The following is a 19,394-nucleotide window of genomic DNA, read 5'->3' on the forward strand; positions in this document are numbered from 1 at the left end:
TGGACCTCCCTCAGAAGAGACACATGGAGGAAAACCCATTGGTTGAAGTATTTCAATGTTTTCTGCTAAAGGCTTGTGGGTTGGGTGCTTGAGTGTTTGCTCTTCTGGGAAAAACCAGAGCAGCTATGAGACTGCTTTGCTGATGTCTTGCCAAGTGATTCCTCATCTTCCTTTGGCTTGTATCAGAAGTTTGCTAGTTTGTTCGTTTTTTAGTTGTTTTTCTAAAGGTGCCGCAAAGACTCATAGGAGTTGTGCTGAATAGTTTACCATGGGCTCCCATACAAGGCTCACTGGGTTTGGGTTAAACCCATGTGTGTGTGCTCAGTCGCTTCAGTCGTGTCCAAACTCTGCAATGCTGGGGACTGGAGCCTGCCAAGCTTCTCTGTCCATGAGATTCTCCAGGCAAGAATACTGGAGTGGGTTTCCATGCCCTTCTCCAGGGGATCTTCCCAACTTGGGGATGGAACCTGCATCTCCTGCAGCTCCTGCATTGAGCTGAGCTGAGCTACCTGGGAAGCTATATTAAATCCATTGGGATTTAAATCCTACCTCTGCCACCCACAAGGAAAGGGATGTGGGACACATTTCTTACTACTCAGCCTGCTGAAATTTTATTCTTTTTTTTTTTTGTTTCATATAAGGTGTGTAGTGTCAAAATCCACAACCCTCTTTGAGCTCATCTCTCAAATGGAGATTTTAACATGCAATACTCAGGATAACCCAAAGATTTAACAAAATTAGGTAATATATGTAGATGAGTGGATATAACATGTATGTCCATTACTGTCCCAGCAGGGGATGGGGGACACAATTGTCATCAGTATTCTAAAAGGTTGCTACTTAGGTGACTTCTGAGAAAAGCAGACAACCAATTTGTGAAAACTCTTACCAAGAACACTTTGAATCACCAGAAAACCCTCTCACAGAGAGCATGAGGACAAAAGAATTAAGCTTTCACTCAGAAGGGCAAACAACCTCTTCCCCTGGGTCTTTAGACTAAAACATGAAACTGTCTCCCTGAATCACTTTACCTTGCTAGGCTTCAGTTTCCTCCTCTGTAAAGACAATTAGGGATCATTGTCCCTAATGATCTCTGACAGCCTTTGCAGTTTGTAAAATTCTCGGCACATCAGAATGAACGTGGGTCCTCAGCTCCCGCGGGAGAAGGGAGCATGTGCTACACCAGTCTGCCAGCAGGGGGCGAACGCTCAAGAACCTCACGTAGTGCAGAGTCTTAGGAAAGGTCTGAGAATACAGTGGAAAAACCCTAACCATTGCTTTTCTGGAAGCATTCTATACTGAGGAGGTGTGAGAGTGCAGAATGGGTTTCCTTTAAGCTATTATGTTCAGACAGTCTCCTGAAAAATTCCCCAAACTGTAATAAGGCAACAATTTGTTTTCTGTTTCAAGGGGGTGCTCCATGAGCAGGCCAATGGAGGTGAGGCGCTTAGGCAGGAGGAGGTGGGCTTTTCTTGAAGCTGAATATTTTTTGGTGTAAAATCCAGCTTCCCTTCCTCAGGTTAGCTTGAAGAAGGTAGAGAATGGCGTGCCCGTATGCATTCTCTCTCAGTGAGTTCCCCTTGGTTTAATCAAGTCACCCAGAGGGGGCAGGGGCTGCCTACACAGCCCGAGGAAGCAAAAACGTCTCTCTCGGCCAGCAGTTAAATCCCAGTCAAACAGCTCCGGGGAGGTACTGTGACTGACGGACGTGGCAGGAGGCCTGGCCATCTGGAGCTGGGGACGGACCCACAGACCCAGGCCCCCCACCAGAGCCACTAAGCCCTGATGCCCCTTACGATTTATCCAAAAGAGCAAAGAAAAGGTGCTTACGTGAGGACGGCGGTGCTGGGTCCAAAGAGGAGGTTTTCAAGACAAGAGAAGGCAGGCACTCCCAGCACCGGCGTACGGTGGAAATAAAGGCACCTGTAGCCTTGTGATATAAGTAACACCTACAGACAGGTCCGTTTGGTTTTTCAGGTTTATGCACAACCCCTTTGATGACGGTGACATACAGTGTGACACGGCTCCTTGGAGGGGGAACAGTTCTCACACACAGAAAGTTTACCTTTATCCTGCTTTTGTGCCCAGCTCACCCCCGACCCCGGCTCCCCTGCTCCCCACCCGGGGAGTCAGTAAACAAGCTGAGAATTCTCGCCTCTGGGAGCTTTGCTGGATCCAGCATTTGCTGGGAACTCTCTTTTGGGCAAGCTGGAGGGGAAACAGGAATCTAGCCGTGGTGCCCATCTCTGCAGCCCTCCTCCCCTCCCCCGCCCCCAGCAGTAAGGTGGAAGGGTAGGATAGGGCAGTGGTTAAGAACAGACTCTGCAGCTAGACGATATTTTTTTTTTTGCAGTTAGATGACTGAATTCAAATCTAGGTGCATCATTTTCTAGTCATGTCACCTTGAACCACTTAACTAGTTAGCTAATAACTTAAGTCGCTCTAATGCAAATAACAGGACCTACCCTCATACGAGGTCCTGCAAGTGAAGCACTGTGTGAGCTCTTTGTTTCATTCTGATTGTAGCGTTTTCTTTGACAGACCACATTAATCAGAAAGCCCTTCTCCACCACTTCCTCTAAACTCATGCCTTCCCAGCAGATTGAAGGGAACGGCCAGTTTGTAGAACCAATGTTGGGGCCTTGTTTCTACTTTTCACCCAAAGCATAACCAGCCATCGGACACATTAACTTACTCAACTTCTAACCTCTTGGGACATAATGTGCCATGGGGTTGTTTTCTCTCTTACCTTCCCCTTTACAGATGGGGAAAAGAAGAGGTTTAGGGGCTCAGTCAGGTGACCACAGCTACGAGGCTGGGGTCTGACTTGGATGCCAGCTCTCAGGTGTCTTTGTGAGAACTACCTGCATCCCTGTAAGAGCAGAAACTGGACCCAACTTAGGCTGAAAACAGAAGTCCCCGGTCACCTGCAGGACAGCACTGATGGCCCCCTGCCTTTTTGCCCTGTGCTTCCAGCTCTCCTGGGCAGCCGAGACCTATGTCCAAACTGCAGACTCTAAGCTTTAGAGTGAAAGCAGGCACTGGTTTGTTAGGTTTTCTTGGGAGCACCAGGCATGGGTACAAACACAAATACAAACACACATACAGTCTGGGGAAACAAAAGGCAGTTCATTAGAGGACTCAAGTGTCATCATGGAAAAATTGTTGAAGGAAGATAAGAGGATTGCTGAGGATTCTGACTTGCTGTGTAACCTCAGACAAGTCAGGTAGCTTCTCTGGGCTTCATATCCCCTAATGGTGAAAGGAGGAGGCTGGGTTAGAATAGCAACTTTCAAACTGTGCTCTGAGGAACCCTGGGGATCCCTGAAGCCCTCATAGGAGCTGCTGGGGGTGGGTGTGTGAGAGAATGGGATCAGAGTGGGTTAGGCTCCAGGCGGCTCCTCCCTGATTCAGTAAGAGCATCTCGGCTTTTATATCAATCTTCAGGATAAGATTTCTCTTGAACAAAAGAATCCGCACTTGAAAAGAGCTTGCAGAGAATGGGATTAGGTGGTCATTGAGATTCCTTTAAGCTTTAAAATTCTGCGATTTGCCTCTTTCTCCTCTGTGTCTAGGGGATCTGGTTGGTCATACAGACTGTTTCCCACTGTTGGGTACTTTCCCATCTTGTCACTCATCTTGGAAAGTCTTCTTATGTTTATATCTACACACATATGTTCTTCTTAGCAGAGAGAGTTTCATGGAAAATATAGTATTCTGATATTGTTTTTAGAAAAGAGTCTTTGGAGAAATTACATTTGTTTCTGTGCTGTCTTGACTCAGCTATTTCAGAGTGAAAAGTTTCTGGCATAAACGTGTATGACAGTAAACTGTTTGTCTCCTGGTCCTGAGTGTGTAATACAGCATATCTGGGTGCCCATGTGGGAAATTATAGGCTTCTGGGCTAGCGAGTAAAAGGGGGTGATTAAGATAAAACCAAAATAAAAGAGGAATTTGACTCTAATTAAATCTAACTATCACATTGAACCTAAATTTGATTGGAGTGGAGATCTTAAATGATATCAAACACTAAGCTCATAAAACCTGTATTTGAATGTCAGAGGTGGACCAAAGGAATGAGGCATTTTAGACTTTCTAGCCCACCCTCCCTCTGCTGTCTCAACCACATAGCAATACAGGTAGAATGAATTAGGCTTACAAGAGCCACGGAGTGACTCAGCCTGGATTCTATTTTTTTTTAAGATTTTGATGTGGATCATTTTTAAAGTTTTTTTTTTTTTAATTGAAATTGTTACAATATTGCTTCTGGTTTATGTTTTGGATTTTTGGCCATGAGGCATGTGGGATCTTAGTTCCCCAGCCAAGGATCGAACCCATACCCCCTGCATTGGAAGGTGAAGTCTTAACCACTGGACTGTCAATGAAATTTCTAAGCCCGGATTCTGCAGAGAGACTTTATAGGTTTGAGTCCTGACTTTGCCATTTTCTGGCTGAGTGAGTCTGGGAAACTTCCTTAAATCCTTACATCCTAGTTCCCTCATGTGTAAAGTGGGGGGAAAAGAATGCCTCCCTTGTAGGATGTTGGGTGAATTAAATGAATTAAAAGCTGAGAAGAGGTGAGAGCCCTAGAATGAACTCTGTTATCTACGTGCTGTGTGTGCATGTGTTCAGTCGCATCTCACTCTTTGCCACCCTAAGGACTGTAGCCCACCAGGCTCCTCTCTGTCCAAGGGATTCTCCAGGCAGGAATACTGGAGTGGGTTGCCATGCTCTCCTCCAGGGGATCTTCACGACCCATGGATAGAGCTCATGTCTCCTGTGTCTCCTGCATTGCTGGCACTCTTGACCTCTGAGCCACCACAGAAGACCCTATCTGCATGCTGGCCTGTTACATTTGTTAAAGTAATGAAACAAGAAGGCTGTTTGACTGTGGTGCCTTTAATGCTCAGCTAGCCTACACAAGCAAACCGACGCCTCAGCCAAAGTTGATTGTAAATCCACTCAGGTCCAAAAACAAGAAATTCAAAACCACCGATCACAGACAGCCAACTAGGATTTCCCAGATAAAGCAACTGGTTAAGCAAAAGCCAATCAAATAATTTCCTTGCTTTCTTCCATGTCTGCACTATAAAAGCCATTCCTGGGACTTCCCTGGCGGTCCAATGGTTAAGATAGGGTGCTTCCACTGCAAGGGGCACAGGTTGGATTCCTGGTCAGGGAACTAAGATCCCTCATGCCACATGGTGTGACCAGAAAATAGAAGGAAAATAAAGTCACTCCCCTGGCTCTTGTTGGTGGAGTGCTCCTAAACTCCTAATCACTTGCAGTTTGGTGATGCCAGATTGGAATTGATGTTTGCTCAAATAGACATTTAATAACCTTCACGTGCCTTACCTTTTAATACATTCACTACTTTAAATTCTCATAACTCTCTGATGAGGATGCTACTTAGTATCCCCATTTTACAGATAAAGGAACTGAGGCATAGAGAAGTGAAGTAACTTGCCCATGGTCACACAGCTAGTAAGTAGCAGAGCAGCATTTTCTGCCTCCAGAGCCCATCCTCTTAACCACCATGCTAACTGGTCCCTGGGTACTCCTGGGGTGGTTGAGGGGGGACAGGAGGAGGGAATCTACCACATGCCAAGAACTGTTCTAGAACCGCTCACCTGTTGTCCCGTGGTTATTTTTCACTGTAATCCTGGGAACTAGCTATGACTACTTTCTCTTAAAGAATGAAGAATCAGAGTTGCCAGGCTTGTTGGGTGTCACCCAGCTGGGCAGTGGCCAAGCCTGGGTTGAACTCGAGGCTGCCCACTGTTAAAACCACAGTGTAGACACGAGAGTTCAAGCTGGTCTCAGAGCGGGGGTCTGGTCTCAGAGGGGGTCCTTCCCTCTCGGTTGGTTTAAGACCCCTGAGTTGCATGACTGTTGCATGCACAGTCTGTCCTCTCAGAGTAGAATAGAAATTCTGTTACCTCCTTGATTCTCTGGTGTCTAGTATGGTTCTTGGGACAAAGAAGACGCTCATTACATGCATGTATCATGGGAGTGAATTAACAGGCAAGCCTCCTAACATAAGGCCGGAGGTTACTACCCAGTTCCTTTCACTAGATGTAATGGGTTCCCTTCTTCTCCTAGACCCTGACTGTGGTTAACCTGAGCCAGAATTTCTTTAGTCATTTTTCTCTCCCTCAATCTATCACCCTCACCACCCAAGGGGCAGCACAGGCTGAACACAAAAGTGAGTTAAAAAATACATTTAGGTAAATTCAGAGATGAGGCCATTAGCAGGAACAGACTTTCAGGGTGAAGATAAAATATATGAGCTATGGATTAGGATCTCTGTCTCCATTATCTTAAAACCATTTTTTTTTTTTTAGAAAAGAGTCTGTTGGAGAAATTACATTTTCTATGCTCTATTGGCTTAAATATTTAAGAATGAAAAGTTTTCTGTCTGTGGATATGTATGATAACAAGCTCCTGGCACCTGCCACCTGGGAGCCATTAGATGAGGTATCAGACTGCAAGGCTTCAGTTCCCTCATCTGGACATACCTACTCTGATTCCTGGTACACATTAAGCTCTCACTGAATGGTGACTCCAATGGTCTATGGAGAGAAATGTAGATGTTGATTGAGATCACCCACCTTTGAAAATTACCACAGCAAGTAGGATAATGTTGCCCTTCTGCAATGAATAATCACAATCGCTACCATTTATCTGGCACTTACTAGTTGCCAGACATTGCCTAGGCATGCTCCATGTATTAAATCATTTAATCTTTGCATCGCTCCTGTGAGGAAGGTACCATTATTATTATCTAAAATTTACTAATGAGGAAACAGGCATAGAAAGTTCAAGGGACTTGCCAAATATCGCGCAGCTGGTAGAACATGAAGCAGGGTTTGAGTCTAGGTATGTGGGAGAATCCCAAGAGGAGCCTGGTGGGCTACAGTCCATGGGGTCACAAAGAGTCGGTCACAACTGAGTGACTTAGCATGCGCACACAGGGCACTAGAGTCACTAGCTTCCCCTTTAGGCTCTCGTTTGGTACCTCTGGAGGAGGCAGAATCTAAGTTGTGGAGACACAGTTTTTTTTTTTTTGGCTGGGTCTTTGTTGTGGTTTCTCTTGTTGCAGTACGCAGGCTTAGTTTCCCTGCAGCATGTGGGATCTTAGTTCCCTGACCAGTGATCGAACCTGCATCTTCTGCATTGGAAGGAGGATTCTTAACCACTGGACTACCAGGGAAATCCTGATATCAATTTCTTAGGCATCTCAGGTTGCTGGGATCAAAATCAAGGATAAGGATTATAAACCTATTATCTACAGAAACACCCACGATGGACTTAAGCACAAATAAGTGCTGAAGCAACTCTTGTTGCTGGTTGTGTATTTGCTATATTTCCTCTTTGGGTGTCTTTCCCCAGTCTCCTATATCCAGCTCATCCCTTAGCTATTCACGCTGTCCATTCTCCTGGCCAAGAACCCCAACTCAGCAGAGAACAGCAGTGAGGTAGCTCCCTTGATAATCCTTTCATGGCTATGAGCTTCATGGAAGAAATGGATCTTTGTGTGATTTCCATCACAGAAGGCATCATGGAGGTTAAACAATAGCAAAGACAATGGCTGGCTGAAGCATAATGAAAATGAGGTTAGGTATACTGATTTTGTCATTTTAAGGTTGAATTATGGTAACGTTTATGAAACAGCAGACACAATTGCATGACTGTAGTTTTGGTCTCCTCTCTCTCTGTAGAGATACTGGAGCATGCTGAGTCACTTCGGAGAAGGCAATGGCACCCCACTCCAGTACTCTTGCCTGGTTCCATGGGCAGAGGAGCCTGGTAGGCTGCCGTCCTTGGGGTCTCAAAGAGTCAGACACGACTGAGTGACTTCACTTTCACTTTTCACTTTTACGCATTGGAGAAGGAAATGGCAACCCACTCCAGTGTTCTTGCCTGGAGAATCCCAGGGATGGGGGAGCCTGGTGGGCTGCTGTCTATGGGGTTGCACAGAGTCAGACACGACTGAAGTGACTTAGCAGTAGCAGCAGCAGCTGAGTCGCTTTAGTCATGTCTGACTCTGTGCAACCCCATGGACTGTAGCCTGCCAGGCTCCTCTGTCCATGGGCTTCTACAAGCAAGAATACTGGAATGGGTTGCCATGCCCTCCTCTGGGAGATCTTTCTGGCCCAAGGATTGATCCTGCATCTCTTACCTCTCCTGCATTGACAGGCAAGTTCTTTACCGCTAGTGCCACCTATGGAGAAGTTAATGGCAACCCACTCCAGTACTCTTGCCTGGAAAATCCCATGGACAGAGGAGCCTGGTAGGCTGCAGTCCATAGGGTCGCTAAGAGTTGGACACGACTGAGCGACTTCACTTTCACTTTTTACTTTCATGCATTGGAGAAGGAAATGGCAACCCACTTCAGTGTTCTTGCCTGGAGAATCCCAGGGACGGGGGAGCCTGGTGGGTTGCCATTTATGGGGTCGCACAGAGTCGGACACGACTGAAGCGACTTAGCAGCAGCAGCAGCAGCAGTTGAATCTGAAGTCACAATGGCTATACATTGAATGGATCTGAGAGGCCCAGCTAAGGGAAGCTTTCTCAAAGGAATTCTTAAAGAATATTTTCTTTAGCTGTTTTCCTACCAAACTTCAGTACCCTGGAGGGCATGAGCTTGCTTCCTGAGAGAATTGCTGGGGGCGACAATTCGAAGAATGGATGCCATTGACTTCTGTGGCCAGTTCATGATATTGGTTCGAGGATGGTGTGGTGCTGACGGTGCTGCCATTGACTAGTATTGAATGGACCAGTCCCTTCAGCTATGGCTCATTCACTTTGTTAATTCAGGAACCACATTAATGACAGGCTATCATTAGATGATCCGTCAGTCAATCATTGAAGACTTAATCTTCCTGCAGGTGACTTGACACTTGCTGGCTAAATTTATCTGAACTTCAGTTTCCTCATCTGTCGGTGGGAATGACCACACATGTAGTTTGATATTGCGTGTCTTCACACTGATATCCATGTCTCTGCACTGAACTCTAAAGCATGTCTATGGTCAAGGGACAGGGGGCGATGGTGGCTATGAGGATGGAGGCTGGTGTGAGGAGGGATGCTAGGGGAAATCTGTTGTGGATCCATGTAGATCTACTCTTATTGATCAAGCAAGTCTTATTTCTAAGATGCTGTTGATTATAATAGACAACACTGATTTAGGTAAACTTTGTGGGCAGAAAACATTATATTAAATGTATAGGTAGATGGTAAAGGTAAACTTTGTGGGCAGAAAACATTATATTAAATGTATAGGTAGATGGTAAAGCTTATCCTAATTTCAGAAATGTTAAAATGTGAACTTAGTCAATATAGTAATTAAAAAATATATAATAGGCCAATATTTTCAGGAATATTAAAAAAAAAAAAAGCAAGATCTAGTTGCATCCTTCAAGTAACAAACACTTTAGCAGAGAATTCAAAAAGAGACATTTAAAGTGAGTATAGAAGTCCAAGTCTAATTTTGAGTTAGGGACTGTAGGACTTCAGGGAGCAGGAGGTCAATAAGGGCTGAAACAGTCAGAAATCGCTTCTTGTGGGATATGGCATGTGAGTTGGGTTCTGAAAAATTGGAATGACTTGCTAAAAATGGTTGCTCATTATGTGCCAAGTACAACAACTATAGGAATTGGGCCTGTTATTGTCCCCATTTTACAGAAGGGGAAACTGAGGCTCAAAGAACTTCAGGAATTTGCCCAAGGTCATACAGCTAACAAGCAGCAGAGCCAGGGTCCCACTGCCTGATTCAGAGCTCAGGCCGTGGGCCACCATGCTCTGTGGTGTCTGAGACGGCCAGAAGGACAGGCCCTTTCAAACAAGAGGAAAGTTGCAGGTGTGCAGAGACAATGAGCATGGGATGGCCCAGGAGCTGAAGTCTAACACATGTCACCTCATGGCAGTCCTGGGACATCAACCACTATGAACTAGCAGGGATCTGTGGCTAGTTGATGAGGGGTTTTGAGTTTGAGGAGGTCTCAGATCTTGTCTGCTCTTCAGGGTCAGATTTTTGTGGGTCAGCAATGATGCTTGGTGAACAACTTTGATTTTTCTCTTACTCTGTCCATGAGTTTTTCCAGGATTACACTGTATTTCTTATGGAGATTACTGCTGGGTTTTCTTCTTCCACTCATTTTTAACTAATATTGCTTTCTTAGGTTGTTTCCTTGCAATCTTCTACTATCTCCCACAATTTGATTTGCCATTAAAAAGTACAAAGGTCTGGACTACACACTGAAATTTCCTGAGTTTGGTTTTGTTGGAGACTCACTTAGAGAAACAGTCTCTGTTGTAAACACAGGATGGTGTAAGAACTCAGGCAGTGTGTTTTACAAAATTTCAGTCTTTCATTGTTATAAACTTTTCTGATTTATCACCTTCTTCTAGAGTGTGTCACCATATGCTAACTGAAATCCAACAATTCTGGTACTTAAAAGTACTTATAAATCTGAGAGGTGAGCCTTCAAATTGGGGAAGCTGCTTGGCCTCACTGAGAGTTTCACATCAATGTTGACTGGTTTGTTCCTTGAACTTGCAAACCCAGGGAAGTTCCAATGAAGCATTTGTCACTCCCCAAGGTGTTTGTCTAGGGTCCACATTTGGGGAAGTTATCACTGAGCTGTTGGAGTTAAAGAGAAGACAAGTGTCGTCTTTGGTCCTGGACATCACTTGCCCCCATCTCTTTTCATGAAATGATGTTTTAATTCCTCTCGAAGTACAAAAGCAGGTAGGTAGGATTCAGCTTCATTCTGAGTCAATGGTTATCCTTTGGTTCCAAAGAACCAATATGAAATATGGGACTTGGCTGAACATTTTATTTCTTTTCCTTTTTCAATTTTTATTTTGTACTGGAGTATAGTTGATTTACAGTGCTATGTTAGTTTCAGGTGAACAGAAAAGTGATTCAGTTATATATACAGATATATCTATTCCTTTTCAATTCTTTCCCCCTTCAGGTCATTGCAGAATATTGAGTAGAGTTCCCTTTGTTATACTATAGTCCTTGTTGGTTATCTGTTCTATATATAGTAGTGTGTATAGTTTAATCCTAAACTCCTAATTTATCTCCTCCCTTCCCTTTGTTAACCATAAGTTTGTTTTCTAAGTCTGTTTCTGCTTTGCAAATAAGTTCATTTGTATCATTCTTTTTAGATTCCCCATATAAGCAATATCATCTGATATCTGTCATTCTCTGTCTGACTTACTTCACATAGTATGATAATCTCTAGGTCCATTCATGTTGCTGCAAATGGCATTATTTCATTCTTTTTATGGCTGAGTAAAATTCCACTGGGCTTCCCTGGTGGCTCAGCAGTAAAGAATCTGCCTGCCAATGCAGGAGACATGGGTTTGATCCTGGAGTTGGGAAGATCCTTTGGAGAAGAAAATGGCAACCCACTCTAGTATTCTTGCCTGGTAAATCCCACAGACAGAGGAGCCTGGTGGGCTACAGTCAGACACACATCTCAGAGTCAGACAAGACTTAGTGACTAAACAAGAACAATATTCCATTGTATACATGTACCACATCTTCTTTATCCATTCCTCAGTTGATGGACATTTAGATTGCTTCCGTGTCTTGGCTATTGTAAACAGTCCTGCAATAAACATTGAGGTGCATGTATCTTTTTAAATTACGTTTTTCTCTAGATATATGTCCAGGTGTGGAATTGCTGGATCATATCATAGCTCTATTTTTGACTTTTAAAGGAACCTCCATACTGTTCTCCATAGTGACTGTACCATTTACATTCCCACCAAGAGTGTAGGAGTGTTCTCTTTTCTCCACACCCTCTCCAGCATTTATTGTTTGCGGACTTTTTGATGATGGCTATTCTGAGTGAGAGCTTCCCTGGTAGCTCAGCTGATAAAGAATCCACCTGCAATTCTTGAGACCCCAGTTCGATTCCTGGGTTGGGAAGATCCTCTGGAGAAGGGATAGGCTACCCACTCAAGTATTCATGGGCTTCCCTGGTGGTTCAGATGGTAAAGAATTCGCCTGCAATGAGGGAAACCTGGGTTCAGTCCCTGGGTTGGGAAGATCCCCTGGAGTAGGGCATGGCAATCCACTCCATTATTTTTGCCTGGAGAATCCCCATGGACAGAGGAGACAGGCAGGCTATAGTCCATGGGGTCACAAAGAGTTGGACATGACTGAGTGACTAGGAACACACATTCTGACTGGTGTGAGGTGATATCTCATTGCAGTTTTGATTTACTTTTCTCTAATAATTAGTGATGTTGGCAATCTTTTCATGTGCTTCTTGGTCATCTGTATGTCTTCTTTGGAGAAATGTCTATTTAGGTCTTCTTCCCATTATTTGATAGGGTTGCTTGTTTTTTTTAAATATTGAGCTGCATGAGCTGTTTGTATATTTTGGAAATTAATCCCTCGTTGGCTGCATCATTTGCAAATATTTTCTCCCAATCTGTGGGTTGTCTTTTCATTTTGTTTATGGTTTCCTTTGCTGTGCAAATTGGCTGAACAGTTTTAAATGATACAGTAACTAAACAGACAACCGTGGTGTTGCTAAAAGCAAAAGCCAGATAAGAAGGTAGCAAAGGAAAAACAAGAACAAGAAAGGGCAGTAGGTTTTGAATCTGATAGATGTAGGTTCAAAGCTTGGTGCTGTCCCTCGGTAGCCAGTGACAACTACCTCCCTAAGACACAGTTTCCACATTTAAAAACCTGGAGAAATAAATTGTTACTTCATAGAGTTTTGGTAAGGATTAAATGAAATAATATAAAACAAGAAGTACTTAGCTCAATGCCTGGCATTTATTAAATATTCAATAAATGATGGTTATACTTTATTAAATACTCAATAAATGATGGTTATACTTCTTACTATATTATTATTTTTGCTGCTGCTGCTGTTGTTATTAAACGTATCCACCTCTCAATTTCTTAATCAGCAAAATGAGAATAATGTTAGCTATTCACTAGATTAATTGAAATAAGACAGGTGTGTGCCCCTGGCACTTAGTTGATATTCATCCATCCATTTGTTCATTTTTCAGTCTCTTACCTGGTGTCTATCAAAAGTGTACTAACCTTGGAAGTTACGAGAAGGCCAGCATATCTGGCCAACAGTTATTAATTATCTTAAATAGAGTAATACTTTTATAAGATGTCATAATATATACTTTTATACTTATACTTTTTTATACATCTTATACTTTTATAAGATATTCATTCCCTGATCCAAAATTTTTTGTCCTGACCTCCTATGTGCCCTTCTGGGAACAAAGAAGCTTCAAGAATCCCAACAACTCACTTTACAGAGTAGCCAACAGTTCTGCCACCTGGCCATGGCCCACTCTCCATCTTTCTGCACAAGCCCTGTGGGTGGGCTTTGGCAAGTTCACCTTCTGCTGTACCTAGGGGAGAATGGATGCCACCTGCCTTTATGGGAGGGAAACAGGGGCAGCGTCTCTTTGATTTGGGGTTTGTCTTCACCCCGGGCTGCAGCTGTCACTTTGAGTAGAGTTCAGGTGGCATTAAGGCAAATGGCAGACTTTGCACAAGGCTGTCTGAGGGAGGAAATAACCAAAAGGGGTCAAGTGTTCCAGCCAAAGCAAGCGGTGAGTTGCACGATTGACCAGCAGACCATGGCTGTGCTAAGAGAGGCCGTCCAAGTATTTAAGGCTGTGAGTAGACTCAGGGGAGGGGGGGAAGGGTGGAAATGGCCAGGCCGGCTCTGGATCTGGCCCACATGGGGATAGGTGCTCAGCCCTTGCTGTAGCGGGGGACCTAGGCTTGAAGTGTTACCTTACACCCATCTGACCACGGATGTTTGTTATTGTTGTTTAGTTGCTAAGTCATATCCACCTCTTTGCAACCCCGTGGACTGCAGCATGCCAGGCTCCTCTGTCCTTCACTATCTCCCAGAATTTGCTCAAATTCAAGTCCATTGAGCCAATGGTGCTATCTTACCATCTCATCCTCTACTGCCCCCTTCTCCTTTTGCCTTCAATCTTTCCCAGCATCAGTGTCTTTTCCAGTGAATTGGCTCTTCCATCAGGTGGCCAAAGTATTGGACCTTCAGTTTTAGCAACAGTCCTTCAGTGAATATTCAGGGTTGATTTCCTTTAGGAAGCCACTTATGTTTAACCAAGTTTAAATCAGAATTGGAGACTTTCTGGAGGACCTTTAGTATTGGGCCTTGAGGAGTTCATTTATCCGGCCCAGAGGTGAGTAGAGTTGACTCCAGTCAGGCCACACAATATTTAGAAGGAGCAGTACTCTTTCAGGAGCCCTTGCAACTTACAAACTAGTTTAAGGTGATAGATGTTGAAGACAAGCCAAGATAGGTCTGGACGTAAGATTTGAAACTGTGGCAGACAGTGGCTAAAGAGGGCACTTGCAGGTAGAATTGGCAATCAGGAGCTCCATGAAACTGAGAGTTGCTCAGTCATGTCCGACTCTTTGCAACCCCATGGACTATACAGCCCATGGAATTCTCCAGGTCAGAATACTGGAGTGGGTAGCCCTTCCCTTCTCTAGGGGATCTTCCCAGCCCAGGGATCAAACCCAGGTCCCCCGCATTGCAGATGGATTCTTACCAACTGAGCCACAAAGGAAACCCAAGAATATTGGAGTGGGTAGCCTATCCCTTCTCCAGAGGATCTTCCTGATCCAGGAATCGAACTGGAGTCTCCTGCATTGCAGGCAGATTCTTTACAAACTGAGCTATCAGGGAAACCTGATAGCTATTGGATAGCTATCAGGAGCTCCAGAGGTCTTAGCTAAATGAAATAGAGAAAGGTCTATTTTTGGGGGGGGGAAAGAGTTATGACAGATTCAACATAGAGGGGAGAACAGGCAAAATTCCGTCGCTTGTACTCCCATCTGGTCATGTACAGTCTTAGACACAGCTCCCAGCCACACCCCCTCTTATATCTTCCACGCTCTCCCCTAGACACCCTGTCCTCCCCAGCGACCCACCCTGCACAGCACAGATCCTCCCACGCCATGCACAGCCATCAGATAAACACAGTCTCCTTAGGAAGCTGATTAATAAAACTATTTTATCTATAATTACACTTGACTGATAATAATGTCCTCAGAGCCTGCATGGCTAGATTGGCTCAGATGGTAACATCCAGATTAGGACTGAACTCCCTTTGAACTCTGGACACACTGTTGGTCTCTCCAGCTCAGAGACTACAAATGGCTTTAGCTGGATTCGCCCCATGGAACTAGGAGGGTAAGTAGAATTCCAGCTTGCCTTGATTCCTTTTTCTCTCTGAGACTGTACAGATGATATCTCTGAGAACACATGGCCCAAAGTAGGAGGAAGGCCTGAATTCAATTACCTCCTCCAACTCACCACGGCATACTCTGGTGGTTCTACTTCCAAACCAACGTCAGTCTCAGCTTCCTTGGAGGAAGTGACTGTGAATGCTGTCTGGAAGACTGACACTTGAAAATAAACTGTTTAATTCCTGGATCTTAGGCTGTCGGGGATGGGCTCTACTGAGCCATAATTAACTCTTTAAAGTCTTCACGGTGTCCTGAAAATATCTGATTCTTTATGATGTAACGCTGAATGGAGGCAGCGAAGAGGCCTTTTAGGCTAATTACATGTTGGAATGAGGTTAATGACGTGTTGAATATTCTTGGCATGGCTCCTCTGACATTGACAAGTCATTTGGTAACATGCTAGGGCTAAAGACACTGATGGCTTTTAAAGAAGGTAGGGGCTAGAAATTGAGCTAGACAGGCCCCTGATGTCACTCCTTAATTTAGTCCCTCCCCTGGAACTAGACCCCGTGTGCCCCCCACCCCATTTCCAAGAATTAAGAGATCTTGATTTTCAACTGGCATTCGATGCCGTGGGCCTGGAGATGGGGACTGCCATCTGCTTGGGTCTCAGCTCTGTCTTACACATTTTAGAGCAGCTGAATTTAGCTGAGGATGGAAGTAAGAACTTACTATCCGATGGCATGCTTTTCTGCTGAGCAGAAGGCATGTCAGGACGAATAAGCAACATGTGCATCAAAACGAACCACTGGATCACAGGAGAATGCCCAGCACACAGGAATGAGTCCTGATACCAGCCAACTGAAGGGACTTAATATTATTATGATCCCATTCTGCAGATGCACACTGGCATTTCAAAATTACCCAGGGAGATCCAACAACCACTCCTTTTCTGTCCTTCTACTCAGGGCCAGACATTATTTTAGTCACCTGGAGACCTGTTCCAAGTGCCTACAGCCTCGAATTAGGGATGCCACATACTGCTTTTCTGACTCCCCAACATTTCCTATCTAGATGAAATTGGGTAAAAATGAATCTCACGGCTTAGACTAAAGAGGGAAAAGTAACTACAAAAGGCCACCATACTTTATGAGGATGCTTGTCCTACCCCCGAGGCATGGTGATAGAGTCTGGTTTGCAGGCTCAGTGGATGTATAGGAACCTCTGAGTTTTCTCAGCACGCCCTTTTCTCACTCTTGGTGGAAGGATTGGAGCAAGGCTAGCGCTGCCTGCGGGCTGTCTCCTCTCCCATCTGGTGCCCCTTCCTCTCCCTGCACCCTCAGACACACAGCACCCACCTCTGCTCGCTTGTCCTGCCAGGCTGGGCTGGGCTCTGGTCCTCCGACGTGGTCATTGCTTGGCCCTGAGAAGGCCCTAGTTGGCTGGGCTCCTCAGCGACAAGGATACCGCATGGCTGCTTCCAGGCCGGCGACACCCCCTTGGGGTGCCCCAGCCCCGAACAGCCTCCCACGTGCAGCAGGGCCCCAGAATGGCAGCCAGCAGGTGGCCCTCCCACCTCCACAATGCCCAGGTGGGAGCTGGAGGTCAGGCGAGTCTCCTGTTTTGACGGGAGCTATGAAGAAGAGAGACACCTGCCGCCTTGCCCGACGTGGCTGAGGTCTGAGTGAGCAGCAGGGCTGTGTCTGGGGAGGCGAGGCACGGCGTCTGGAGGAGGCACGAAGAAATGTGTCAGACAAAGCTCATCAGCACGTCAGCACCTGGCCAAATAGTAATTACCAGTGCCTCATGCCACCCAGGAGAGGGAGGGCGATATCTTTATCCCCATTTTATAGAACGGTAAGTGGAGGCCCAAGGAGGTTACACAACTGCTTTTAGCCAGTCAGTCAGAGGCTAATCTTGGCCCTGAGCGGGGCTGAGTCAGAGGTTGCCAATGCACCATGGCAAGCGTGGCCCCAACAGATGTGGGGTCTGGTATCCTGAAACACCTTGTGAAGAAAATGTCTCCAGGCAGCTAACTCAGGACGGGTTACTGTTTATATTCCCTGCTTCGGATTTGCGAAGCTCACGAGGGTGTATTAAAATCTCTGAGAATTCGTCTAGTAAAGAAACCTCTTTGATTTTGCTTAATCCAGTCTTTCTCAAACTTGAGCAACTTTTTCTAGTAACACCTATTAGCATACCCAGCTAGTGTTCCTCCAGACAGGTTGGGAAATTCTGAAGGAGACAGTCAACTCCCCAAGAGAAGGGACTGCGCCTCTTTCCCTGGGGGTGTTCCCTGCACCACCTGCTTGCGGCAGGCTCAGGAAACTGGGCAGATTTGAGCGGTGGGAGCGTTTTCCACGGAGAAGGCAATGGCAACTCACTCCAGGATACTTGCCTGGAGAATCCCAGGGACAGAGGAGCCTGGTGGGCTGCCGTCTATGGGGTCGCACAGAATCGGACACGGCTGAAGCGACTTAGCAGCAGCAGCAGCAGCAGCAGGGTTTTCCTAGTTCCTCAGGCGTGGAAGCCTGAAGTCATCTTTAACACTCATTCCTCAAAGTCCTTCCCAAGGCTGGCCACCATGTCACACTGACTCCACACCACTGTGACATTTCTCTCCTGTCTATCCCTCTTCCTTTACAGTCAGTGACAAATGACCCACCGTCTCCACAGAGAGGACTTCCTGACCATCCTTTCTAACAAAGCACCCCATGTCTGGGTGGCTAGGTTGCTCAACCCCAGGGGGCGCCCTCTCCACAGGCTTCAACACCAATGGTGCCTGACGGAGTATGCACCAGGGCTGCCCTTCACTATTGACCCCCTTGCTTCACGCTAGTTTTCTTCACAGGACTTTCCAATACTTAACGCTGCATTTACTTATATATTTATTTGTTTACTGATTGTCTCCAGGATGCCAACTGTTGGTTGTGCAGGTGGCTCACTTTCCAAGAAGGCAGGGCTAGGCATTATCTTGTGCTTTTTTTTTTTTTTTAATCATTCTTAAATCCACACCTAGCTTACAAAACGCCCTGCATGCAATAAGCGAGAGGAGATAAACACCCAGCCTGAGCTCTACCTTCTGTGAGTGTCCTGTGAGAGCCTGCATCTTCCCACAAAACTGCCTTTATTCAAGTTGTGTCCACCCAGAAAGGGATTCTGATTTATACAAAGGTGCCATGTGGGCTCACCTCTTGGTCTCTTCCATAACGTGAGCTCCACGAACTGAGTGGCCATTAGTTTATTATCCAAACCATGGCAATTTTGAGAATAAACATGGCAATAATACTGAAGTGGGTTGTCCCTTTCCTTCTGCAGAGGGTCTTCCTTACCCAGGGATCAAACTCCGGTCTCCTACATTGCAGGCAGATTCATTACCTGCAGGGAAGCCACCAGGGAAGCCCTGAATAAACATGGTACTATTTACTAATTGTATGGGGACAACAGACAAAAGTTGGGACTGTCCTGGACAAACCAGAACATATGGGCACCCTGTCCAGGTGGGTAGACTTTGTTTTGTTTATTGCTTTATGCTTGCTGTCTCGTGTCTGGCACATTCTATTCGTGGCATGTTTGAGAGGATAATTCCTGCTATCATCCCCAAGTGAGGCTCCCTGTTTTAAGCCTCTCTCCTCTCCTAATCCATTCTACCACACTGATCCTCCTAAAATATCATTGCATATGCAGAAACTCCCATTCCAGCATCTCTAAAGATTCCACAGCTCCATTTTCCAAATTGTCTTCACGTTAACGTAAACACTAAATTCAGTATGCTGCATTTAATGAAAAAAAATGAAGAAGAGAAAATAAGAGTGCTATGGGATAATACTTGAAGAATATTTGAATATCCACAAAGACACAGTGTGTGCGTGCCAAGTCATTTCAGTCTTGTCTGACTCTATGCAATCCTATGGACTATAGCTTGCCAGGCTCCTCTGCCCATGGGATTCTCCAACCAAGAACACTGGAGTGGGTTTCCGTATCCTCCTCCAGGGGATCTTCCTGACCCAGGGATTTAATCCACATCTTATCTACTTGTATTGGCAGGCTGGTTCTTTACCACTAGCGCCACCTGGAAAGATACAGTAGATGTGAAAGAAAGAATTGCAGAAAATAAACATGGTCAACTTTGTTTAACTTCAAGAAGTTATCCAGTGATCCA

The 19,394-nt window shown here is 45.3% G+C and overlaps 1 protein-coding gene across 1 annotated transcript in view; it reads right to left on the reverse strand.

Annotated features, from left to right (window-relative positions):
• Positions 1–16,810, reverse strand: part of ELF5 (E74 like ETS transcription factor 5) — a 47,975-nt gene extending 31,165 nt beyond the window's left edge. Inside the window, exon 1 of the mRNA XM_055547754.1 lies at positions 16,591–16,810. Within this exon, the coding sequence (XP_055403729.1) occupies positions 16,591–16,646 (56 nt within the window). The 5' untranslated portion in view covers positions 16,647–16,810. The remainder of the gene's footprint in view (positions 1–16,590) is intronic.
• Positions 16,811–19,394: the final 2,584 nt, after the last annotated feature.

This window comes from Bubalus kerabau, chromosome 15, assembly GCF_029407905.1.
Source record: "Bubalus kerabau isolate K-KA32 ecotype Philippines breed swamp buffalo chromosome 15, PCC_UOA_SB_1v2, whole genome shotgun sequence".
Taxonomy (NCBI): domain Eukaryota; kingdom Metazoa; phylum Chordata; class Mammalia; order Artiodactyla; family Bovidae; genus Bubalus; species Bubalus kerabau.